Raw genomic sequence first — 20,529 nt, forward strand, 5'->3', positions numbered from 1 at the left:
CACCTTTTATTACCCTACCGACAGCAATTCTCACTACATCCTTCGATGTTCATCGGTAGGGAACCACTATTTAAATATGAGTCGCTGTTCGCGTTTTTAGAAGATCTAAATACTTTTTCACGTCGTATTTCAAGGCAACCCGTAATACGACCTCTGAGTAGAGGTTGCTGTTGCGGTGGCTACATTCAAGACAGCGTCTGCATCGCGGCCCTTGGACCCAAGGGCTGTTGACGAGGCATTCGTGCTGACGCCATCCATCCGTACTTTTAAGATCACGGCCATTTATCATTGAGGCTCACTGCACGCATGTCACGTCACTCTCGTAATTTTATTACTTGTACGTTTTACCCGCCTGTAGCGCGAGGAATTTTGCGCCCCTATACAGCCACTTAACATCACCTTTGGTCACATCCGGTATCAGGTCCTGGCGCTCTTTGGTCATCAATGGCCCTTGCGCCATAAAAAAAACAATATGTCATCATCATCATCATCATCCGCATCATCATCATCCGAGCCGGAATCGCACACAGGTCATCTGCGTGACAAGTAGGTTCTCCAACGCGGGGCCACGCCAGTGCTTAAACCGTTTCGCAATAAAACCCTATAAATGTGTTGTACAGCGCGAGGGGTCTCGTCCACACATGATACAATGCGTGGCAGATGGGTCGAATCGCACAACGTGTCACGCCAAGCGATTTGCGCAAACAGGGGGTTTAAAGGCCCATACATTAGAAAGCGCTTACGCATAAATTATCATTACCATCAGCAACAACATCAACAAAGCGTGCAGCTTCCTGGGAGCGCGCAATGCCTTACGGATGCGTAGAGGGTACTCGTCTAACTCGCAGAATGATGAATTGTGGTGTAGTGGGCGACTTTCAACTTTACTGGCAGTAGGTATTCCAGGATAGTTTAAAACGGCCAATATTGCGTTTACAGGAGTTCCTTTCCTTGCGGCACGCTTAAGGCACCCACCCAGAAGCGCTTGGCTAGGGAACGAGAAATCGATGCGAAGAGGACCTAGTAACGCTATCGCGTTCTACTCTTGAAGGCGAAGCTCAAGCGTCCTCCAAGTATTTAATCCAACTGCATACGTGCGAGAACCACTCTCGTACTGCCGTCGCTTTATTAAATGCGAAGCATTTCTTAGCGAACCTTGGGCGCTCTTAGCGTTTCGATCTATCTATCTATCTATCTATCTATCTATCTATCTATCTATCTATCTATCTATCTATCTATCTATCTATCTATCTATCTATCTATCTATCTATCTATCTATCTATCTATCTATCTATCTATCTATCTATCTATCTATCTATCTATCTATCTATCTATCTATCTATCTATCTATCTATCTATCTATCTATCTATCTATCTATCTATCTATCTATCTATCCATCCGCCTACGTCTGGGTGCTCTCATGGTCGCCTCTATAAATTGGTGTAGACCAAAATTGGCATGGGAGGGTAAGAGGAATGGACGAATATAACTTTCAGGTGATGACATGAATAACGTGAAAATCCTGTCGCGTACGTCTTTCCTCCCTTTCCTTCAGACATGTGTGGCACATACCCGTTTACCATGGGCCGCGGTGTACGAGTATTCGTCACAGGTGATTGACAGCTTATAGCTTCCCAGGAACGGCGAGAACAGACATTGGTCACTTAAATACGAGTACGTTCGTTAATAAAAACCGACATCGGCAGCGTTGACCCGACGAATAGAAGGAATAAAAATTGGATCCCAGCAGGAATCAAACCTAAGCATTCTGCGTGGTAATCAGGTACTGTACCACAGAGCCACGCAAGGTCTATAAACTGGTTTGAAAAAACAGCCTATGTAGGCTTAATAACGGGGCAACGTCAATCGTGGTTGTGGTACTGGCTATTTATTTTCCAAGAAAGCAATAAACACTATATATGTACTCGTACAATAAAGGCGTCATATCAGATTAACATCTGTTGTTCCAGTGTTGGCTCCGCTTTTATAGCAGTCTAATAAACATTACATTTGTATTCCTATGATTAATTAAGCTGTATTGAAGCATTGGTCGGCCCCGGAGGAACACATTAATGAAAGTCGTGTATGATATTCACTGGATTGCACCATAAAGTGCACATAGTTTCGATAATATTGACGTATGTACTCTAACGTGAGGGCTGACGTTACGGCGCACTTTAAGTTACCCTTTAAACGTCAGTATTGTCGACATCTCTGGTAAGCCCACGATGTACACACAGCTACTACACTTACAGAAACACGTCGATCCACCTCGTAACGCTTGGCTCAAAGCCATAAAATGCAGCATGGAAGTACTCGCTGACTGCTTCGCATGAAACCGATTCCCACAACGCGTGGGATCTGCCGATTTTTTTTCTAATGAAAGGCAGAGGTCGCGGCACTTTTTGTGCTACAAGTTCATATCATTCAAATGGCCTCTGTACATAAATTTAACCGCGACTGCTACGCACACGGCATCACTGCATTCACGGTGCACCGCGCTGCTAAAAGTTTTCCCTTTCTGAAGTTATTCCTACATACCTTGCGCACTAATGACATCCGCTATACCGTGGTTGACATGTTCTCGTTCTCGTTGTGATAATCACGAGGAACTTAAGATTTCGAACATGGCTAAAACAACTGAATTCGTGTGTGAACATTGCCAGCATCGTGTTCAGGTATTCGCCAATGGTGCTACGTACGGCCGGGAATAACATGATAAATAGAGGCAGCTAGGACTTTAGACAAATGCTTATTTTGTTCCTTGCGGAGTTATTACCCCACTTTGAGATATGAGCATTTATTAGTGGTTACGAAGGCCTTTATAGGGTTTTATAGTGTCTGTATAAATGTCTATATTGACAGTTCTGCCTAAATGCCTTTAAATGCCTATTTTCCAAATGAACGCTTATATTAACACAATTTAGCCGCAAGTTTCGCATTCGGGTGCAGTTTGAGACCGTTCATAATGTTACCAGGCAAAATCGACTGTTCGGAACTCTGTGGGGTTCAGACTTGTCCTCTTGTTCAACCGAATACCGGAAAACAACAGCTAGTTGCAGTGAAGCGAGACGCGCCGGCCAGCATACGCTGCCGCGCTGACATGGAGCGAGCGGTTGACAAATGCGAAATCGCGGACAGCATCAGGGGAAAGGAGAATGAAGACCAATACCAGTAAAAAAATTGGCCGCGTATCTGCCTGCTTCGCTGCAAATGTCGTGTAAAGACGATAGAAGAGGCGCTGCGTGAGATATGAACGCTTCTGGCAATACGTCGGGAAACGTGAATGCTGTGTTGCGGGCTGGTAGTCCCGGCGCAGCAGCAGGCAAGACCGGCGGTGACCAACGCGACCGGCGGGGACGCCAGCCAGCCCGAACACGCGGTTTGGCGCGAAGCGCCGAAGCAGAAGAAACGTCCGCACTCAACGAGTACTATCCACACACTCTTTTATATTCACGTCGCCTGGGTAAAGCAGGAATGCCAGAGCGGCGCCCCATGGCACTCGTACAGTGCAATACTGAACTGAAACCGAAACACAACAATGAGCTCGCGCAGAGGGCACGGTGGAGCCAAGTTTCGGCGCAGTCGCATTTTCAGCGCAGCTTAAGAAACTAGGGTCTCTAGAATTACGTATCTATGTATTTTCTATTAAAGGAACACACCACCTAATACTTATCTAGTGATGTTGCGCCTCAGATATGCGTAATGTTTGCTCTTTGATCAGACATGTAGACAAGTATGAACCTAGTGAGCCGTTCACGACGGCTGGCCCTAGTGCAAGGGGTTCACCTTTGGCCGAGTGGCTGAATCGAGGGACGTGCCATAGAAAAAGAAAAAAAAAGTTAAGAGTGGACACCATGGACACTCCCATAGACCCCAGCGGCCCAATCGACCCTAGCGCACCTGGTGGTTGGTGAGAGCAAGTGGCCTGCGCTTCCTGTTTCGGTTTCACTGGCGCGAATTTTGAATTACTGTGCGTAACCGACGTTTGGCTATGGCGAAAGTTACTTATTTCTTCGCCCAAATGGCAAAGCTATTGTTTGTCGTTTACAGTTAGCGATTCCCTATTTTGTATAGTTCGATGTTCGATGGTTCGTGCGAATTGATGTCGTGACGTAATCTTTATTTCATTTAAGTTATAATAGAAAGAGATGCAGGATATTATAATTCACTACGGCTTCATTTATCGCGCTTGTGTTTTTCTTTTGGAACAAGCGGTCAATCTATATATCAATCAAAGACACAGCGTATCCGCAATGCTTTTATTACAAGGCACGGTAGAGGCTGAACATATAAAAAGCACAAAATGAGAACAGCACCGCACAGAAATGCAAGGTAGACAACAAATGCATCTCGGCTTGCAAATAAATTGTAACAAATACAGAGAGAACATAGACAACGCACACATCGCTAGAGTTGGCAGAAGCTGGTGAAGTATAGGCACCGTACAGTCGAGTTTTCCAGTGCGACTGCAGCGGCAGAATGCAAAACCTAGCGGACAAAAAACGCAATAATGAGACGGGGTTGCTCAAAATGGAACGCGATGTGCGCGTCTCCCTCTCTGAATGAGTGGACGGACTGCGGCCGGGATACACGGGGGACGCGTTCGCGCGTCTGTTTTCTGCGTGCCCCTAACGGCCTATGCCAGCGAACTTGGGACGGGCCAGTGCGAGCAACGCAGCTCCCTCTGGTCAGTGTACGGTGCCTATGACACACTGGGCCGTAAGGATCTCTGGCAAAAACGCAGCGCACAAAGTTGAAGAAGGAAGCAGTAAAATGCACATAACAATCAAGTCGCGAGTCACGACTGCGTTTCACCGAAATGATGCACTGAAAAAAAAAAGAGCGTACAGAAACCACAGGAGACAATATACCAGAAAAGCCAGGATTTATTCGTTGTCCGAGGCTTCGGGAAACGCGCCGTGAAGCATGTGAGGACCAGCGAACGCTCCTCAATGTTTCGCACCGAGCTCAGCGCACAGACGCTCGCATCGGTGGCAGACGCAGCACGCGTCGCCTCGGCTTGACGCATACGTTGCACAATGTTCACGTCTAGCTGCCGCATAGAGCCGCAAACTGTTTTTTTAGCGAACCTCGCCGTCCTTACAGCCTTCAGAAAAAGGTTATCCGCCTCGTGCATCGGTATGGTGGCGCCACCGCTCGGCTCCCCTGGTGACTAGCGAGGAGAAAGGAAGATGTGCCCTCTCCCAACCCCCCATAGGATCCCATGCATTTTGATTGAAGTTTGCAATTCCGTTGCGCAGAAACAAACTAGCGCCATCTGTTGACAACACGCCACACCGACGATGGAACACCTCTTCTTGCTTCCACCGCTCTGCAATGTCGTTAGTTAACCTCTCTCTGCTTTTTTATATTGTTTTTTCGTTAGCGTAGCAGCGCGCAGGGCTGTTCGCGGAGCGCTCAGAGGCTCAGACGAGGCGACGAGCTGCGAGTGCAGCGTTGTGGGACCCTTGCTGTGGTCGTGCATTGTCAATAGTTTTGGGCGTTTTTGCGGTTGTGTTTCAGTGCTCTCTAAATGTAGGACCGCGAGCCTTAATTCGTTTATTTTCGCGGTTAAACGCCGTTGTTGTGGTGAAAGCTGACTGCGGTGCGCGTATATTCCGCGGCTCCCAATGCGTGAGGGAAGACAAGATGGCTTTCCTGTTTGCGTCGTGCGTCGCGTCAGCATCATTACACCTGTTCGCCTCACACCAGAGTGGTTGAGATACTGCTGCGCGGGACACGCAAATGACTGCAATTAATGCGACTGCGGTACAGCTAGTGATGTCTTCGTGGTGTTTGCCGTGTGGAAAAAACGTGTGCTGATATCGTTGTTAAGTCGTAGTATCTCGGCAAATATACCTGTGAATTTGGAATGCTCTTTAAACAAGGGTGAGTGAATTGTCATTTTCGGTTCAGGCACTAGTGACGGACAAGGGTTGGTATTTTTCTAGAAACGTGTGTTTTTCTGTGAAGCAGCCTCTGGATATCGCGTATGCCATATTCTCGGTGACGAATCGATGCGCTCATGCAGTGTGGCTCAATTGAGAGAAGTATGACTTGTGTTTTCTTTTTAGTTCATGCAACATGTCATTCTGCTGCTATTCAAGTTGCCATTGTGCCTACCCTTAAATGAAGCAGTTGAATACTTCCTTTCTGAGTAGTACTTTACGATGCATGCTGCTGTATCGCAGTGCTTGAAATATGTAATCTGTGCAGCGTTGCAAGATCAGCAGCACTTAGTTATGCACGCGTGAATTTTTTCATTGGTTGTAAAATATTGCTGCTTGCGTCGTATGGTCTTGGCGAGCTACAATAAGTATTTGTAACTACGTGCTCTAGTTTTTAATGGTGCATTAACTGAATTAAGGTTTTCTGGCTTCCGTGCGTCTCGAGGGGGTATATTTAATCCGAAGATGTATGCATTTTCTAAAATTTCGCTTATGTGACAGGTATTTGTGATGCCGGAACGTATGCCTGTATTGTTATGTATCTTGTAAGCTTGTCAATAAAGCTACGCAACTGTGTATTGCAGCTGGACTCGATTTATTAGGTGCAAAGGCGTGTCACACGCACTACGCAACGCTGCATAGGCGCTAGGGCAATGGTGAATACATATAAGCAGAAATATGCGGAGACAAAATGTCGTCGAGGGCAACTGAATGACCTGGGAAACGATCTGTCGGTGCTCATTCTGTTTTGTTTTCTACAAGTGTGTGACCAGTCGGATTTACAGTGCACGCGCCACAATATATACTTTTGACCGGCCGTTGCCTCTCTTTGCGTGCTGGTCGTGTTGCGACAAACAATAAACAAGCGTAACTAACATAACGGTACGGCAGGCGAGCCCTTGAAAAATAAAACGAAGGTCAAACAAAAATGAGGTGGAGGCCGCGCAGCTCATATCGCGTCATTATCGTCGTGGTGACAGCCGTGATGATGCGGCTAGTGGCAACGTATCGTCAGCAAGCGCCTGCAGGAGGTGAACCAATGAGAGCAACAGAAACTCGCCCCACGCTAACGCGCGCAGTGTAAAATGGCAACGGCTAATGAAAAACGCGTGCTATATTGCGGTTTCAAGGCGATCAACAATATTGAAGAGTTTTTTAAGGGTAACAGCTTGCGACTTGGACATGACCTTTCCGCACGGGTCTACGGCGTGCGAGAGGAAATGAGCAGTGCCTCCGGACCCTCCGACATTGTGGGGAAGTGTGTCGCCGAAATGAAGAACGTCGACTACGATGTTCGGTTAGAGGTGAGAATCCTGTTTACCGTTCGCGGACGAGCATTTCTAATAACCTGTTCTGGTCCTTTAGCTCTCCGGAGGGAGGCGCGCAATCACGCTAGCCAGCTGCACATGCAAGGCAGGGTGCGTCGGCTGGTGCAAGCACGCCGCAGCGCTGGCACTGTACGTGAACCACCACCACCACACGTCGTGCACGGACTTGCCGTGTGCCTGGAACCGGCCATCATCACGCCCACAGCTCGACACGAAGAAGTCCGTCAAGGACCTCTTTCCAAGTAAGGACGGTGACACTACCGGTTGACCAGCAAATCTTATCACTGGTATGATACATCGCCTTGTATTCATGCAGGTCGGCCTCTTCCAGCCCCAAAACTTCAGCCACTGAGCCCGGTTCAGGTGCACGCAAGATTTCCGGACCTGAAATGCTCACTTACGCATATTCTTGAAAGCAAGACCTGCGAAGGAAAGGAAGAGCACTCGAGTGCAGGTTTGGCTAAACACGAATCAGTTGGCAGTCAAGATCAAGAGATGGTTGAAACATTGTTAAGCAGGGAGAGGCAGCTATATGCAACGCTAGAAGTGACAAGCGTATGGCCTCTAAAGCTGAGAAAAAGTGACTTGTTCATCAACCTCACACCACGTGAAAGGGCCTTCTATGAGAAGTTCGTAAAGAAGTCCCCTAACGAGGTAATGGAGATCGCCCTGGCAACGAAACTGCAAGCATCTGAGAAAAGGTTGTTCACATCTTAACAGTGTCTACTTAGCATGTGAACTCACTGAAGCATGTCTATCACAGGTGGCACCTGGAACGTCGCCTTCGTGTGACCAGTTCTCAGGCCCACCGCATCAGAACGAGGATGTCTGATTTCGATGCCCTGGCAGACAAGCTTGCGAAACCACAGCCATTCTCATCAGCTGCCACCACATATGGTAAAGCATTTCTTGCAACGTCCTGTGCCGGAATAACACAGCAGTGTCTTTTCTTTGTGATGAAGAGCAAATATTGTAGACGCTCATGTAACGGCTGCACCCAACTACGAGGTATGCTAAGCGATATGAAGACGAGTACTCCTTTTCCGACTTTCCTCCACTGGCAATACAAAGTTTAACGGTTTGATTTTGCATATTATCCATGTTTCGTTTGTTATTGGGCTGCACTGAAGAAAAAGAGGGTGTACGCGCTTGCAAATTTTCCTCCCAATAAACCACTAGGTGAAATCATCATCCCAGTGATCATTGCTATGCAAATGTGATTCATTCAACTCGCACTAGATGCTCATGCTATTTAAAGTGGCTGCATTGCAGCGCTGGGAGTTGTCAGCATATAGACTTATATGGGGTTTTATATGTTCAAGAAACTGTAGTTGCTATAACACTGGAGAGGCAAAGTGACTGTTCATAATGTACGACATTTGCTGTAGTCTTGTATATGCAAGAACTGTAGTCAACGATAATGAGTTGCTAATTTAGTGTGGTTGTGTCCGGAATTCTTGATTTTCTTTGGAATATTAAAATCAACAAATATGTGGAGCACAGCAAAGAATTACTTGAATATTTTAAATAAGTGAAAGGCCCACAAAAGGGCATAACATAAGGTTCCACATGATATCACTACTCACTGACATTTGTGCCTTGTAAGTAATATGTGCTACCTACAGAAATGTGCAGCATCTCTTTGAAATTGGAATTTCAATATGTGGACTGTGCTATTGTAAATATTGTGCGCTTCAATTGCATTTCCAGCCTTTGACGAGCTACCACACCATACTCCCCCTGACTGAGCAAGAAGTTTGTAATATTTCGCAGATGTTTCCTTGACACGACATTTCCTAAGGAGCTGAATTACAGTTTATCCTAGAAACAAAACCTTTGTATGCTTCAGCATATACGAGCTCTTGCAACGTACACAATGGGCGTCATCAAAGCAACAAATCATATTTACTGTCTTGCCAATGCATCGTAAGCTTTGACCGGCAGGTGTGCGAGAGGTGATGCAGCATAAATCTATACGTTTGCCTCTGTATACATGTGACACTTATTGTTTTCAGGCAAACTCCACGAACAGGAGGCGCGGCAACAGCTGTCAGCGTCTTTGCATCTTCCCATTTCTCAGGTAATCATGCATGGCCCTCTAGTGCAGTTTCAAGCCGATCATTCTCCTTATTCGTTTGCACATTAAAAAAGACGGAATGAAATGCATGAATGAAATGTATGGTTATGTTTGGCCAGACATGCCGTTGTGCCGAACACTACATATGCTGACCTCTATTCTTTTCCTTTCCCGGTAGGTTGGACTCATCATCCACTCGGAACAGCCATGGCTGTGCTGCAGCCCAGATGGACTAATTTGTTCCGACAATGAGCTCGAACTGGTAGAAATTAAGTGCCCATTTTCTTTGAAAAATGACATGCTCATCGATCATGAGAAAGAAGTGAGTTATGTTCCGTACATACATTACGTTGATGGCAGGCTATCTCTCAGGAGAAATCACCAATATTACACTCAGGTGATGGTGCTGCTGTATGTGTTAGGTCTGACAGATGCCATTTTCTTTGTGTATTCTAAGAAGCACAACATCACAATTAAAGTTGAAAGGGACGACGGCTTCTTGGCAGAACTCATTCCAAAACTTCAGACATTTTACTTTGCACACCTGTTGCCACGACTTGCGAAAAATACGTAAATTCATTGTAAACCTTGGTGCAGCCATAGCAAATGTCATTATTTGCATCCTAATTCATGTCAAACTGCATGTGGAAGGCCCCTTCAAATGATGTCAAGATTTTCATGTATTGTGCGAGCCAGTTTCATTTTTGTGACTGATTTCATTAATTTTGGCTATGTTTGCCACCTTTTTGTATCCATACCACCGCTTCAGCTTACCATTGGTTATCTGTCCTTGGCATTACATGACCTGCCCAGGTGCGCTATTTTTGTTGATGTCACCTGCAGCGTCTGCTATCCCTGTTTCTTCTCTATTCTGCTCTGCTCATTACCCCTATCATTCTTCACTGTATTGTGCATTGTGGCTCCTAAAAGCTTCTTCCGCATACATTAGTATGCAATGGTTGTACACTTCCTGTTTGATGAAGTGAAGTTGCCTGCCACGTTTTTGGAAAGTCTACCAATAAGTGCTCCAGGCCGTTATTCTTTGATAGATTCCTTTTCATAGTCTTCTAGTCAGTAATTGCCATGAGTATGTGTATTGTTGTGCACACTCCAGAGGTTGATTGCAAATCATGAAATTTCTTTTCCGCCATCTTTGTCTTTCGCATATTCACATTTAGTTTCTCACTTCCTAGGTTTTGGTGTTCTATCATTTTTTTAATTTATCACGCTCATTGATGGAGAGTAGTGTGTTGTCTCGAGATTGTAGGTTGTGAAGGTATTGTTCTTTGAGGTTTATTCCTGTTTTATACCAGTCTAGTCATTTGAACACTTGTAAGCTTGCAGTGAACAACGTTGCAGAGATCATAGCCCATTGTGTGATACACTTCGCTATTGCGATCCTGTTTCCTTTCTTATGGAGAAGCAGATTAGCTGTTGAGTTTGTTCAAGTATTGCCTCGGGTATTTATATATATATCACATACTCTTTGGGGATGTTTTGCTTGAAGTCTACACGTATACCTGCAGTGCTCATATGCCTTTTCACTGTCCATGCAAGCTATGTGCAGGTCTTGGTTTTAGGCAGCACATTTCTCAATTACTTGGTTGATCCCATGACTGATACATTGTATAGTATCCCTTCATCAAACCAGCTCGCTCTCTAGGGCGATTAAAATTATTTGTTTCTGTTATCCTATTGAAATGACATTTGTAACCATTTTGTGTAGTATTGGAAGTAAGCCAGTGGGTCTATCATTCTTCGAGTCTTGTTTGCGTCCTAGTGTATTGCGGTAATGTTGGCCTTTCTTCCAGTCACTGGCACTTTTGGTGTTTTGAGGCATTGAGTTTGAAGTGCCGTGGGGTTCTTCCACATAAAATCCCCTCGGTGTTTGTTCAAAGTGACTCTTACACAGTCTTCGCCGGACCAGGGTTGTCATGTTTTTCTACTTTACACCAGTTTAGCTACTCGTTTAGGCTGATGGTGCTAGAAAAAGTGGCTTGGCTAGACGGCTGCTTTATGCCTACTTTATTTGTCCCTCAATTTCAACCAAGTCACCAATATCCAGTGATGTGGCGCCCGCTGGAGTTCGAGTATGGTATGACAAAACAAGGCGGCCAATGTGTTGAAAACTTGAATTTGGCACTTGTATTGCACAAGAGAAAAGGCTTTTTAGATACATGGCTGGGTCTCGGGGGAAAACTTGCGTGGGGCCTTATTTTGCAGACCGCCTAATGCTGAACTAGGATAGAAATCGTAATTGGAAATGAACAATTGAAAGCGCTCAACATTCATAGCGCTGTGCACTCACTGAAATCGGCAAGTGTATACATGACGAAGTGCTTCCCTCATTTCTCAGACTAAGGAACGAATTGCGACTAAGCAATATTAACTGCTCGGGCTTCGTCATCGCGCAAGAAATGATAGTTGACTACAAGTTACGTGCTCCCAGCAAATGATTTTCAGCAGACATGCGCAGTACTCATTTTTATTGTCACTAAAAGGCTGTTAATTCTAGTCGTTTTAAGAATGGTCATGGAACACATGTGAGGAGTCTCATTTTTTGCTGAAACGCAACAACCTTCATCAGCCTGCACAAAATGATTGCTAAAGGGAACAATTTATTCGAGTCTCAACAGTCCTGAATTTCAAGTGGTCATGCTGTACTTATTAAATTTTTCACCAAAAAGCCTTAGCATTTAGTCCTTTAACTGAAACCCTTACAGTTTCTTTCAAACATGCACGTCTACTGTTCGGCTAGTTTTCCAAATTCCCTGCCTATTTGTTGTCTTTTGTACCTGGCGATCCTGCTCTGGACACTTTTCCATGGGGCATATCACACATGGGTTTTCTCACTTCATTTTGCAGTTACATATGGAACCTCAGCATTGTTGACATTTATTTAAACAAAATAACAAATGTTCTGCCACCTTTACTGTGTTGTTGAAAGTGGTGATCATATTGTCCTACTTATCTTCTATTGTGTACAGTTGGTTTTGGAAGAAATGCAGATGTAAAAATTCAAGCATATTTATTAATAAATGTTCAGTGCAACTTCACTGCAGCATGTTCATCTATGATTGCCCTTGATTTTTGTAACAGTAATGATTCAGTACAACACACGCTACCAGAGATAGCAACACTTGTAGGACACAGTACCTTGTTACATGCAAAAACGTAAAGTACTTTGAACAGAAAGTACTCATTTCAGTACATTGCAAAAAATGCGATACAGCTCAACATTCAATTAAACAGCTGACAGCTGCAGTAAGGCTACTCAAATGTAATATAAAACAGGCTGCAGAACACAAGGGCTATGAAGAGAGCTTTTTCACATGAAGACACATGATGCGGTACGTATTAAGGTGTGTTGCAATGTGGCAAACATTTTGTTCCCATTTCTGAATTTGAATCCATATCTTCATCTGTACACGAGGTACTCGAAATTGGGTTTATTCCTTTGGGTGCTTTTAGAAATACTAATAAAATTCAAGCAGCACGAAGAGTAATTGCACCAGGAAACCATTACCAGCATTTCATGTATCAATAATACAAATGCGATATTTATGTACACAATGCCTATGAACATACAAAAACATCAGAGATGACTCATGGCCCACATATTTCAGTTGTGCGCAAAGGGAGGTCACAATTTCAAATACGAGACAATCAATATTGCACGTACAATGACCCGTAATACCAAAGATCAGCAGCATTCCTTGTGCTTAGGGGATAACACAGTCATACATAAGCACCACAGTTTTGCCCACACACACTTTGTATTCATAATATACAGTACAATAAACTAGCAATGTACAATTCAAATGAACTTCTTAGATTAAAATGAATCGGCAGTATGAATCCGTACCACCTTGCCCAATTGTCAGTCCTTCTAAAATAAATAAATAGCAGTAAAATTCTGTCTGCACGAGTAAATTCAGCAGTGTTCAACAGCTATCTCACGTTTCCTAATACATCTCAGGCCAGGTGAGAAGGTGATCCAGCAATAATCACAATTCACATGTATTACCTTCAGGTATCATTAACTCAAACACTCAACACATATGACGCAGACGTGTTCACGCATTGCAATGCAACATTCCTCACCAAACTTGCCACGACCCTTTTAATTGCAGTGGTGTTTTTGTCAACGCATTGCAGTTTAAATAACACCGACTTGCAGCGAGCCTTTATACATTTCAACAGTTTAGGCGAACAAAAAAAAGCATACCGGAACAATCACAAGTTCAAGACCTTGCTCAAATGATATGTGCCCACCTAAACGAAACATAGTGAGCATGGCCACATGTTTCACATAATGAGTGATGTCCATCTTTTGCAACTTTGCACGAGTGATGTGTCACCTGTTTAAGGTACAACCATGGGAACTACTTTTCCTGTTATGCATGGTTGTGAGAAACACTTGCACAAACAGCAAAATTAGTAATAAGCAGTTGCTGACCTCCTCAGTCTCCTAGGCAAAACATAACTATGCCTCTTAAAAGGTGCAGTGTATAAAATGCTACCATCAAGAGCTGTGCTAAGCATTATCTCTCGCACAAACAGCAAGATTAGTAACAAGCATGTGCTAGCCTTCTCGTCCTCTTAGGAAACACATAACTCTGCCTATTAAAAGTGAAGTGTAAAAAATGCCACAGTCAAGAACTGTGCTAAACAGTATCTCTTGTAGACAAAGCCAACAAGTACGCTAAGCAATGTGTAACCAAGCGTCATGCAAATGTGCTTCTTGAGCCGACAACCCTTTTTTTTTGAGCAAGCCCCCACACACAGTTGCATCAGTCACCCCAGCCACCAGGGTGCTATAGTGGTTATGGTGCTCAGCTGTTGACCCAAAGGACGCAGGTTCAAACCTGGCCATAGCAGTTGCATTTCGATAGAGGCGAAATGCTAGATGTCTGTGTACTTAGCTGTACGTTAAAAAAACACTAGGTTTGAAAATTTCTAGAGCCCTACACTACCGCATACCTCATAATCATATCTAGGTTTTAAAGTGTAAAATTCCAGGTATTACTATTGGAACCTTGGCAATCCAAGCATACAAAAAAAGCCACAAATGAAAGACAACAGGTATCACTGGTCACAGCTGTTGCTATGACTACTGAATGCATTTGTATCAGCATACCTTGGCAATCCAAGCAAAAAAAACACAAATGAAAGACAACAGGTATCACTGGTCACAGCTGTTGCTATGACTACTGAATGCATCTGTATCAGCATACCTTGGCAATCCAAGCAAAAAAAAAACACAAATGAAAGACAACAGGTATCACTGGTCACAGCTGTTGCTATGACTACTGAATGCATCTGTATCAGCATACCTTGGCAATCCAAGCAAACAAAAAAAACACAAATGAAAGACAACAGGTATCACTGGTCACAGCTGTTGCTATGACTACTGAATGCATCTGTATCAGCATACCTTGGCAATCCAAGCAAACAAAAAAAGCCACAAATGAAAGACAACAGGTATCACTGGTCACGCTGTTGCTATGACTACTAAATGCATCTGTATCAGCATACAGTTTTGATTTATTTTACTACCACATCACCTCCAATGCTTCTTCGACACAAAACAGAACAGACCGCTCTCTGGACAACTAAGCCCCGCCACGGTGGTCTAGTGGTTATGGCGCTCGGCTGCTGACCCGAAGGTCGCGGGATCGAATCCCGGCCGCGGCGGCTGCATTTTCGATGGAAGCGAAAATGTTTGAGGCCCGTGTACTTAGATTTATGTGTACATTAAAGAACCCCAGGTGGTCGAAATTCCCAGAGCCCTCCACTACGGCGTCTCTCATAATCATATCGTGGTTTTGGGACGTTAAACCCCAGATATTATTACTCTGGACAACTAAATGTAGGCATTTCACGGCTGCATTCATTTCACTCAGGCTTTTGCAATTTTTGGCAGTGCAAATAATTCAAATAGCAGCCTAACCAGACTAAGAGACATTAATAATCGGGGGCTGCAGGTTAACAAGAATGCAGCACATTCTCATAATGTCGCTCATGTGGGGAATAAGTTCATTTGGTACTCTAGAATTTGCAATGTTGAACATCTTATTCTTTGTATAGCCCTTTCAACATGCACGCGCACTTGGGCAATATGGTAGGTCTGCTGAAGCTCTTCCAATGTAAGTTGTGCACTACTTTTTGAAAAGGGAGGCAGGACAACAATACCACTATGACTTTCAGCCGGAGCTCTTATGCCAGGGAAGCCTTTGTCAGCCAACACTACGTCGCCTGGTTCTAGACGGTCTAGAAATCGAGACTCTACAGTGATGTGGGTGTCTGAAGTCCGCCCCCTATAAGCTTCCGACACAAAGGTGACAGTTCCATTGGGCAATATGCCAATTAAGAACTTCAACGTGTAGCAGCCTTTGTAATGGGAAAACAGTGCACGCCTCTGTTCTATGGTGGGTGGCTCCTCTGTTCTGATCTCCGTGCAGTCGATTATGTACCTGCACTGTGGATAGTGGCGGACAAAACAGTCGGGCATAGTTGACTGCACAGTTGTGCGTGATGGACATGGGATCCACCTCTGCATTGCGCTAAGCAAGTTGCTTAAAACAAAGAAAAAAATCCTGCTGACTGTGGTGCGGTGAAGCCCGAAAAGTACTCCAATACTTGCGAAAGAAACACCGAGTTTCATTTTCATTAAAAAGATAGTCAATTTTTGTGACATGGGGACATCAATTGATCTCACAACAAGAGGTGACAGCACAGACATTAGAAGGGAAAAAACATTGGCGTCAACTCCACACAATTCTCTGAATGCGTCCTTCCTTTCTACAAGCGAGTTGTAGCCCAGAAAGCTACAGGTTCGCTCGTCTGGTCCGGCAGCTGTTGAGCTTGTGGACATCTGCGTCTGCACACCACTGTCGACAGTGGCACTGTGGCACACCTGCAGTAGTGGTCCAGCGAACTTAGGATTTGGAGCAACTTTTATAGCACGAAAAATGCCGCTTAGGAGCGCACTCGGAGTAAAAATGAAGCACTTTGGCGCACTTTTGGAACAGGAACAACAATGTGGTGGAACAGAAAAAGAAATGTATGGTATCACATAGGGCAGTGTAACAGTAAATGTGCGACTATTTCATGTAGCTTGTCATCATTGGGTGAACAGCTAATGCTCTAATGTACACAAAGAGGGATTGCCAACCGTAAGAGAACAGAATTTTTTCACATAGAGTAATGCTATGTTCATTTTACCACGATATACAAGAAGTCTTTCAGTGAGGCATTAGTGACAAAGGCAAACATAGTAAGTTTCTGCATGCAACAGGTGTCAATATGTCATTCCAAACAAAACGTAATCAGAAAGGGTGCTGCCTGCAGCCCCCTACACATTTCAAAATTCCTGAAAAATAAAACTTACATACATATTATACCATCGACCGCCCAACTTTGCATGCCTTACTCCATTGTATGTCGTAACTATTATTACGTGGAGAAATATTCGTACACTGTGCACAGCATGCGCGTTAGCAAGTGTGTTTAATGATACTGTATAAGGCACGACATCTAGGCCACGTATCGTAACCCCGGAGACCATATCCGGAGAAAACGCATCTTTATTCCTGTGAAGCATACTTGAGGTAGGTAAAGTTTCACGAAGGACATTTTAACCATCGGCATATGCTTGGGACAACACACAACCCAAAACATTTACCCAACATTACATTACACAATGTAATGACTTAGACATACACTTCAGATTGCATGAATTCCATTACATGCTACATCAGCACTACGGTAGTTGGTGAGTAGCGAGACTGGCAGCATTGACAATCAAGACTCCTCCTGGCATTTCTTGTTATTTGGCAGACAATGTGGCCTCGCTGAGCACTATTAAATTTCGTCGCGCGCGTAGGCACGTGATGGGATGTTTTGCAAACTGGGAGGAAGTTGACTGCTGCCTAATGATCGTGACAGTGGCTGTTTAAATTGGCTTTTACATTGGCACGTGAGCGCATTGATGCGGTATGGGTTTTTCGGGCAAAAAACTTCCTTTCCTGTGTGGAGGGACAGAACAATAAAATTTGGTGCAGTTAATGCAACCTTACTGCGCTTAGTGCAGCGAGACTCAGATAGGTCGGATTGTAGCAAAATGGCGCCGTTGCACCAACACTGCACCTGGGTCGATGCCAAGCCATGAGATGTCACTGACAAGACAGTGTGCAGGTACCTCCCTGTGCGGCGTCGTCAGTCTGAGTCATCTGGAAAGACAGCCACAGAAGGTATGCTTTCAATGACATGTTGCTCGCCTTTGATAACTTAAAAACAACCCTTACTTGATTTGCTAAGCATGATTAGGCAGCTCAAAGCTGCACAGAACTTACATAAGGGTTTAGTAATACTGGACCTGTTACTCACACTTAATTTTCATTACAAATACAATCACTGTCAATGCGATATCTTTAAGATTAAACGTCACTTTACAACACCACAACATACACCAATTTCAATGGAGCTGTGCATTGCAATTAATGCAACTTACAAATGCACGGCATTGCACAAAAAGAAAAAAAAAACTAACCACAGATGCAAAGCGCTGTGACTGGGCCTCTGGTGCTGGAGTGTCACTCAGCTCGTCCACACCTGAAGCTTCTGAAGTCGCTATGCCTGCCGTTTCCACGCCTGCTGTCGCCATGCTTGCTGTCGCCATGCTTGCCGAGGCTCGCCGCTGAGCTCTGCAATACATTGTCGCATCATAAGCATCACCACATTTAAAGCTCGAGCGGGAAAACATACACAGACAGCACACACTCATTATACGCAGGAATTAAAGCCTCCCTTTATTAGAGTTGAGGGTAGTGTCACAGAGAGGCGACTATATATATATATATATATATCATATATATACACACAGACAGAGAGACATAAAACACTCTAGAGATTAACTGTTAATCTGTGTGAAAGACAGTTTCGTCACAACTCTCACAGGTCACAGAAGTTGTTTGAGACAATCTCAATGTAGTGACGCCGTCTCTACAATTGAACAAATGCTTATTATGTTATAAAATTGATTGTATCACTCCTAGTGTATTCGGGGTGGTTATTTAATCAGCACCCCTGAGGGAACGCAGTCAAAGTTCGAATTCCACATGGACGCGGTGCAGGAATGTGGCCGGTGAACTTGAGCTACAGTCAGCGCATCTGTGACTTTGGCCGATAGTCTCTGTTTACACACCAAGCGCATGCGTGTGCGTTTTAATCCGAGCAGCTGTGCCCAAGTTACGTCAGTCGTCTGGTCACTGCTGCCATGTTCACCTAGCAACGCTTTTGTTTACACATACAAGTTCGTATTGCAGACGTGCCTTTATTTGTACTTACTTGCGAATATGCAAATTATCTCGCAAACAATTCCCACTACGTCTACATGTTTATCCAATCAAGCACTCAGACTAGTGGCATTTTGGAAATGATTCTTCAAAAATAGCTGGGGATGTGAAGGGTTACAGAGCTCGAAGCAAATAACTTTAACTGCAACGCAGAATATTTACTCATTGCATTGAGAACGTCAGTCACGAAAATGCTCTATTTTATTTTCACGCATACTTACATAGAAAAAGTAGGCAAAATGCAATGCGACATTGATATTATGCACAACTAAATGAATGACAACTGATTGGTACCGCAAGGAGTAACACAAAGTCACTAGCCCGTAGCTTCACGCTCAGGTGCCTCTCGAAACAGTATATACCCGTTTTCCTTCCACCACATCAACCGAACATTCGACATTAAATCATTATGCGACAAATCGTAGAGTTACAATTTCCCCCGCACAAGGCAGTACTGCCAAAATAGTCAACTCAAACGCTTGCCGAATGGTTGCTGCAGTGCTACAGCTGACCTGTCGAGGGGGGCTCCTAAAAAAATAGAAGGGGGGGGAAGCCCCCTCCCCCCTGATTTTAAGCCCACAATATACTAAGTATGAACCGTAAAGCTGTGCCAAATGTTTTGCATCGTCTCCTTTTTATACATCTAGCACACGGATGCGTGCGAGGCAGAGCCACACACACCGCAACAACACACGAGCAAAAAAAAAAAAACACATACACTAATGATCTGGCCCAAACAACGCACTTGGATAGGGATACTTGCCTGTTGTATCTGTCGAGCTTTGACTGCGCTGAAACGCCGTTGCTTCTTCCGCCGCACGACGGAAATATCGTTGGCAGATAAGAAGGGTGCATCGCAACGGAGCTCTTTTTGTTTCCCACGAAGTGCGCGCTGCATACGCGACTCTCGCCCCGCACAGGCTGCCACAGCTGCCTCTCCGGCCTTAAAGAAAGGAATACATTTGATCACATTACGAAATACATCGTATAAAAATAATCTACCAGAGAGGAACAAAGAGAACGGCCGCTTACCTTGTTCGTTGCACAGCCCTGATCCACTGTCCTCTTCTGTCATTTTCGTACTTCCTCCAGGGGAATCGGTAGAATATCACCTTTGGCAGCTTTCCTGCGGTGTTTTTATAGCTGTTGTGGCACCCTCCAACACAACAATACACAGCAGTGACCTTTTCGACGTTTCTCACTGCGGTCCGCCATGGTGGTTTGCAGGGTGGGACGGTCAACTCGTGAGCCGGCGCCACCGGCACATCTGTGTTTTGCCACTTTTGCCGTAGATGGCGCCACCTGTCCGTCTCAAAGCAGCAGCGCACGAAGCGGATAACTGCGCGAATAAGACACCAGGTCAGAAACACGCACACACACGAAGAGCAACGTGAGTGTGTGTGCGGGCTTCTATGTTACTTACATGGCGTCTTATTCGCGCAGTTGTAACCTTTTCCTGAATGAATGACCCAACTAGCCTAACAACATGTCATTGTACAAGCTTCTCTTGCAAACGTGCCTCACCTGTTGTCTCACACAGGAAAAAACCGACGCAGCCGACGTGGACGAAACCTTCCCGCTGTCATGCATGGGTTTGTCGCTTTGAGATGGTGTTTATGACAGTACGGCTGAATGAAAATAACCAAGCAACAAATAACCAAGTGTTGAGTTAAATTGTTTTTATGTATAAAGAACCGGCCAACTTTGTGCGTATAATTATTATTTCGTAAAAACATTCTGTTGGATTGATGACAACTTTTTCTTTTTTCGCGCTTGCGTCCTCTGGCGTTTGGTGAGAGCACTAGTTGTTACG

The 20,529-nt window shown here is 44.6% G+C and overlaps 1 protein-coding gene across 1 annotated transcript; it reads right to left on the minus strand.

The window, feature by feature from the left end:
- Positions 1-17,454: 17,454 nt before the first annotated feature.
- On the minus strand, positions 17,455-19,885 carry LOC125758081 (uncharacterized). The gene is made up of 4 exons (XM_049414842.1): positions 19,749-19,885; positions 19,480-19,659; positions 17,912-18,065; positions 17,455-17,591 (listed from the first exon to the last, which is right to left on the minus strand). The coding sequence occupies exons 2-4, from the start codon at positions 19,569-19,571 to the stop codon at positions 17,535-17,537; spliced, it is 303 nt and encodes a 100-aa protein (XP_049270799.1). The 5' UTR covers positions 19,572-19,659; positions 19,749-19,885; the 3' UTR covers positions 17,455-17,534.
- Between the last annotated feature and the right edge of the window lie 644 nt (positions 19,886-20,529).

The sequence above is a fragment of the Rhipicephalus sanguineus genome, chromosome 4 (genome assembly GCF_013339695.2).
Source record: "Rhipicephalus sanguineus isolate Rsan-2018 chromosome 4, BIME_Rsan_1.4, whole genome shotgun sequence".
Lineage (NCBI taxonomy): Eukaryota > Metazoa > Arthropoda > Arachnida > Ixodida > Ixodidae > Rhipicephalus > Rhipicephalus sanguineus.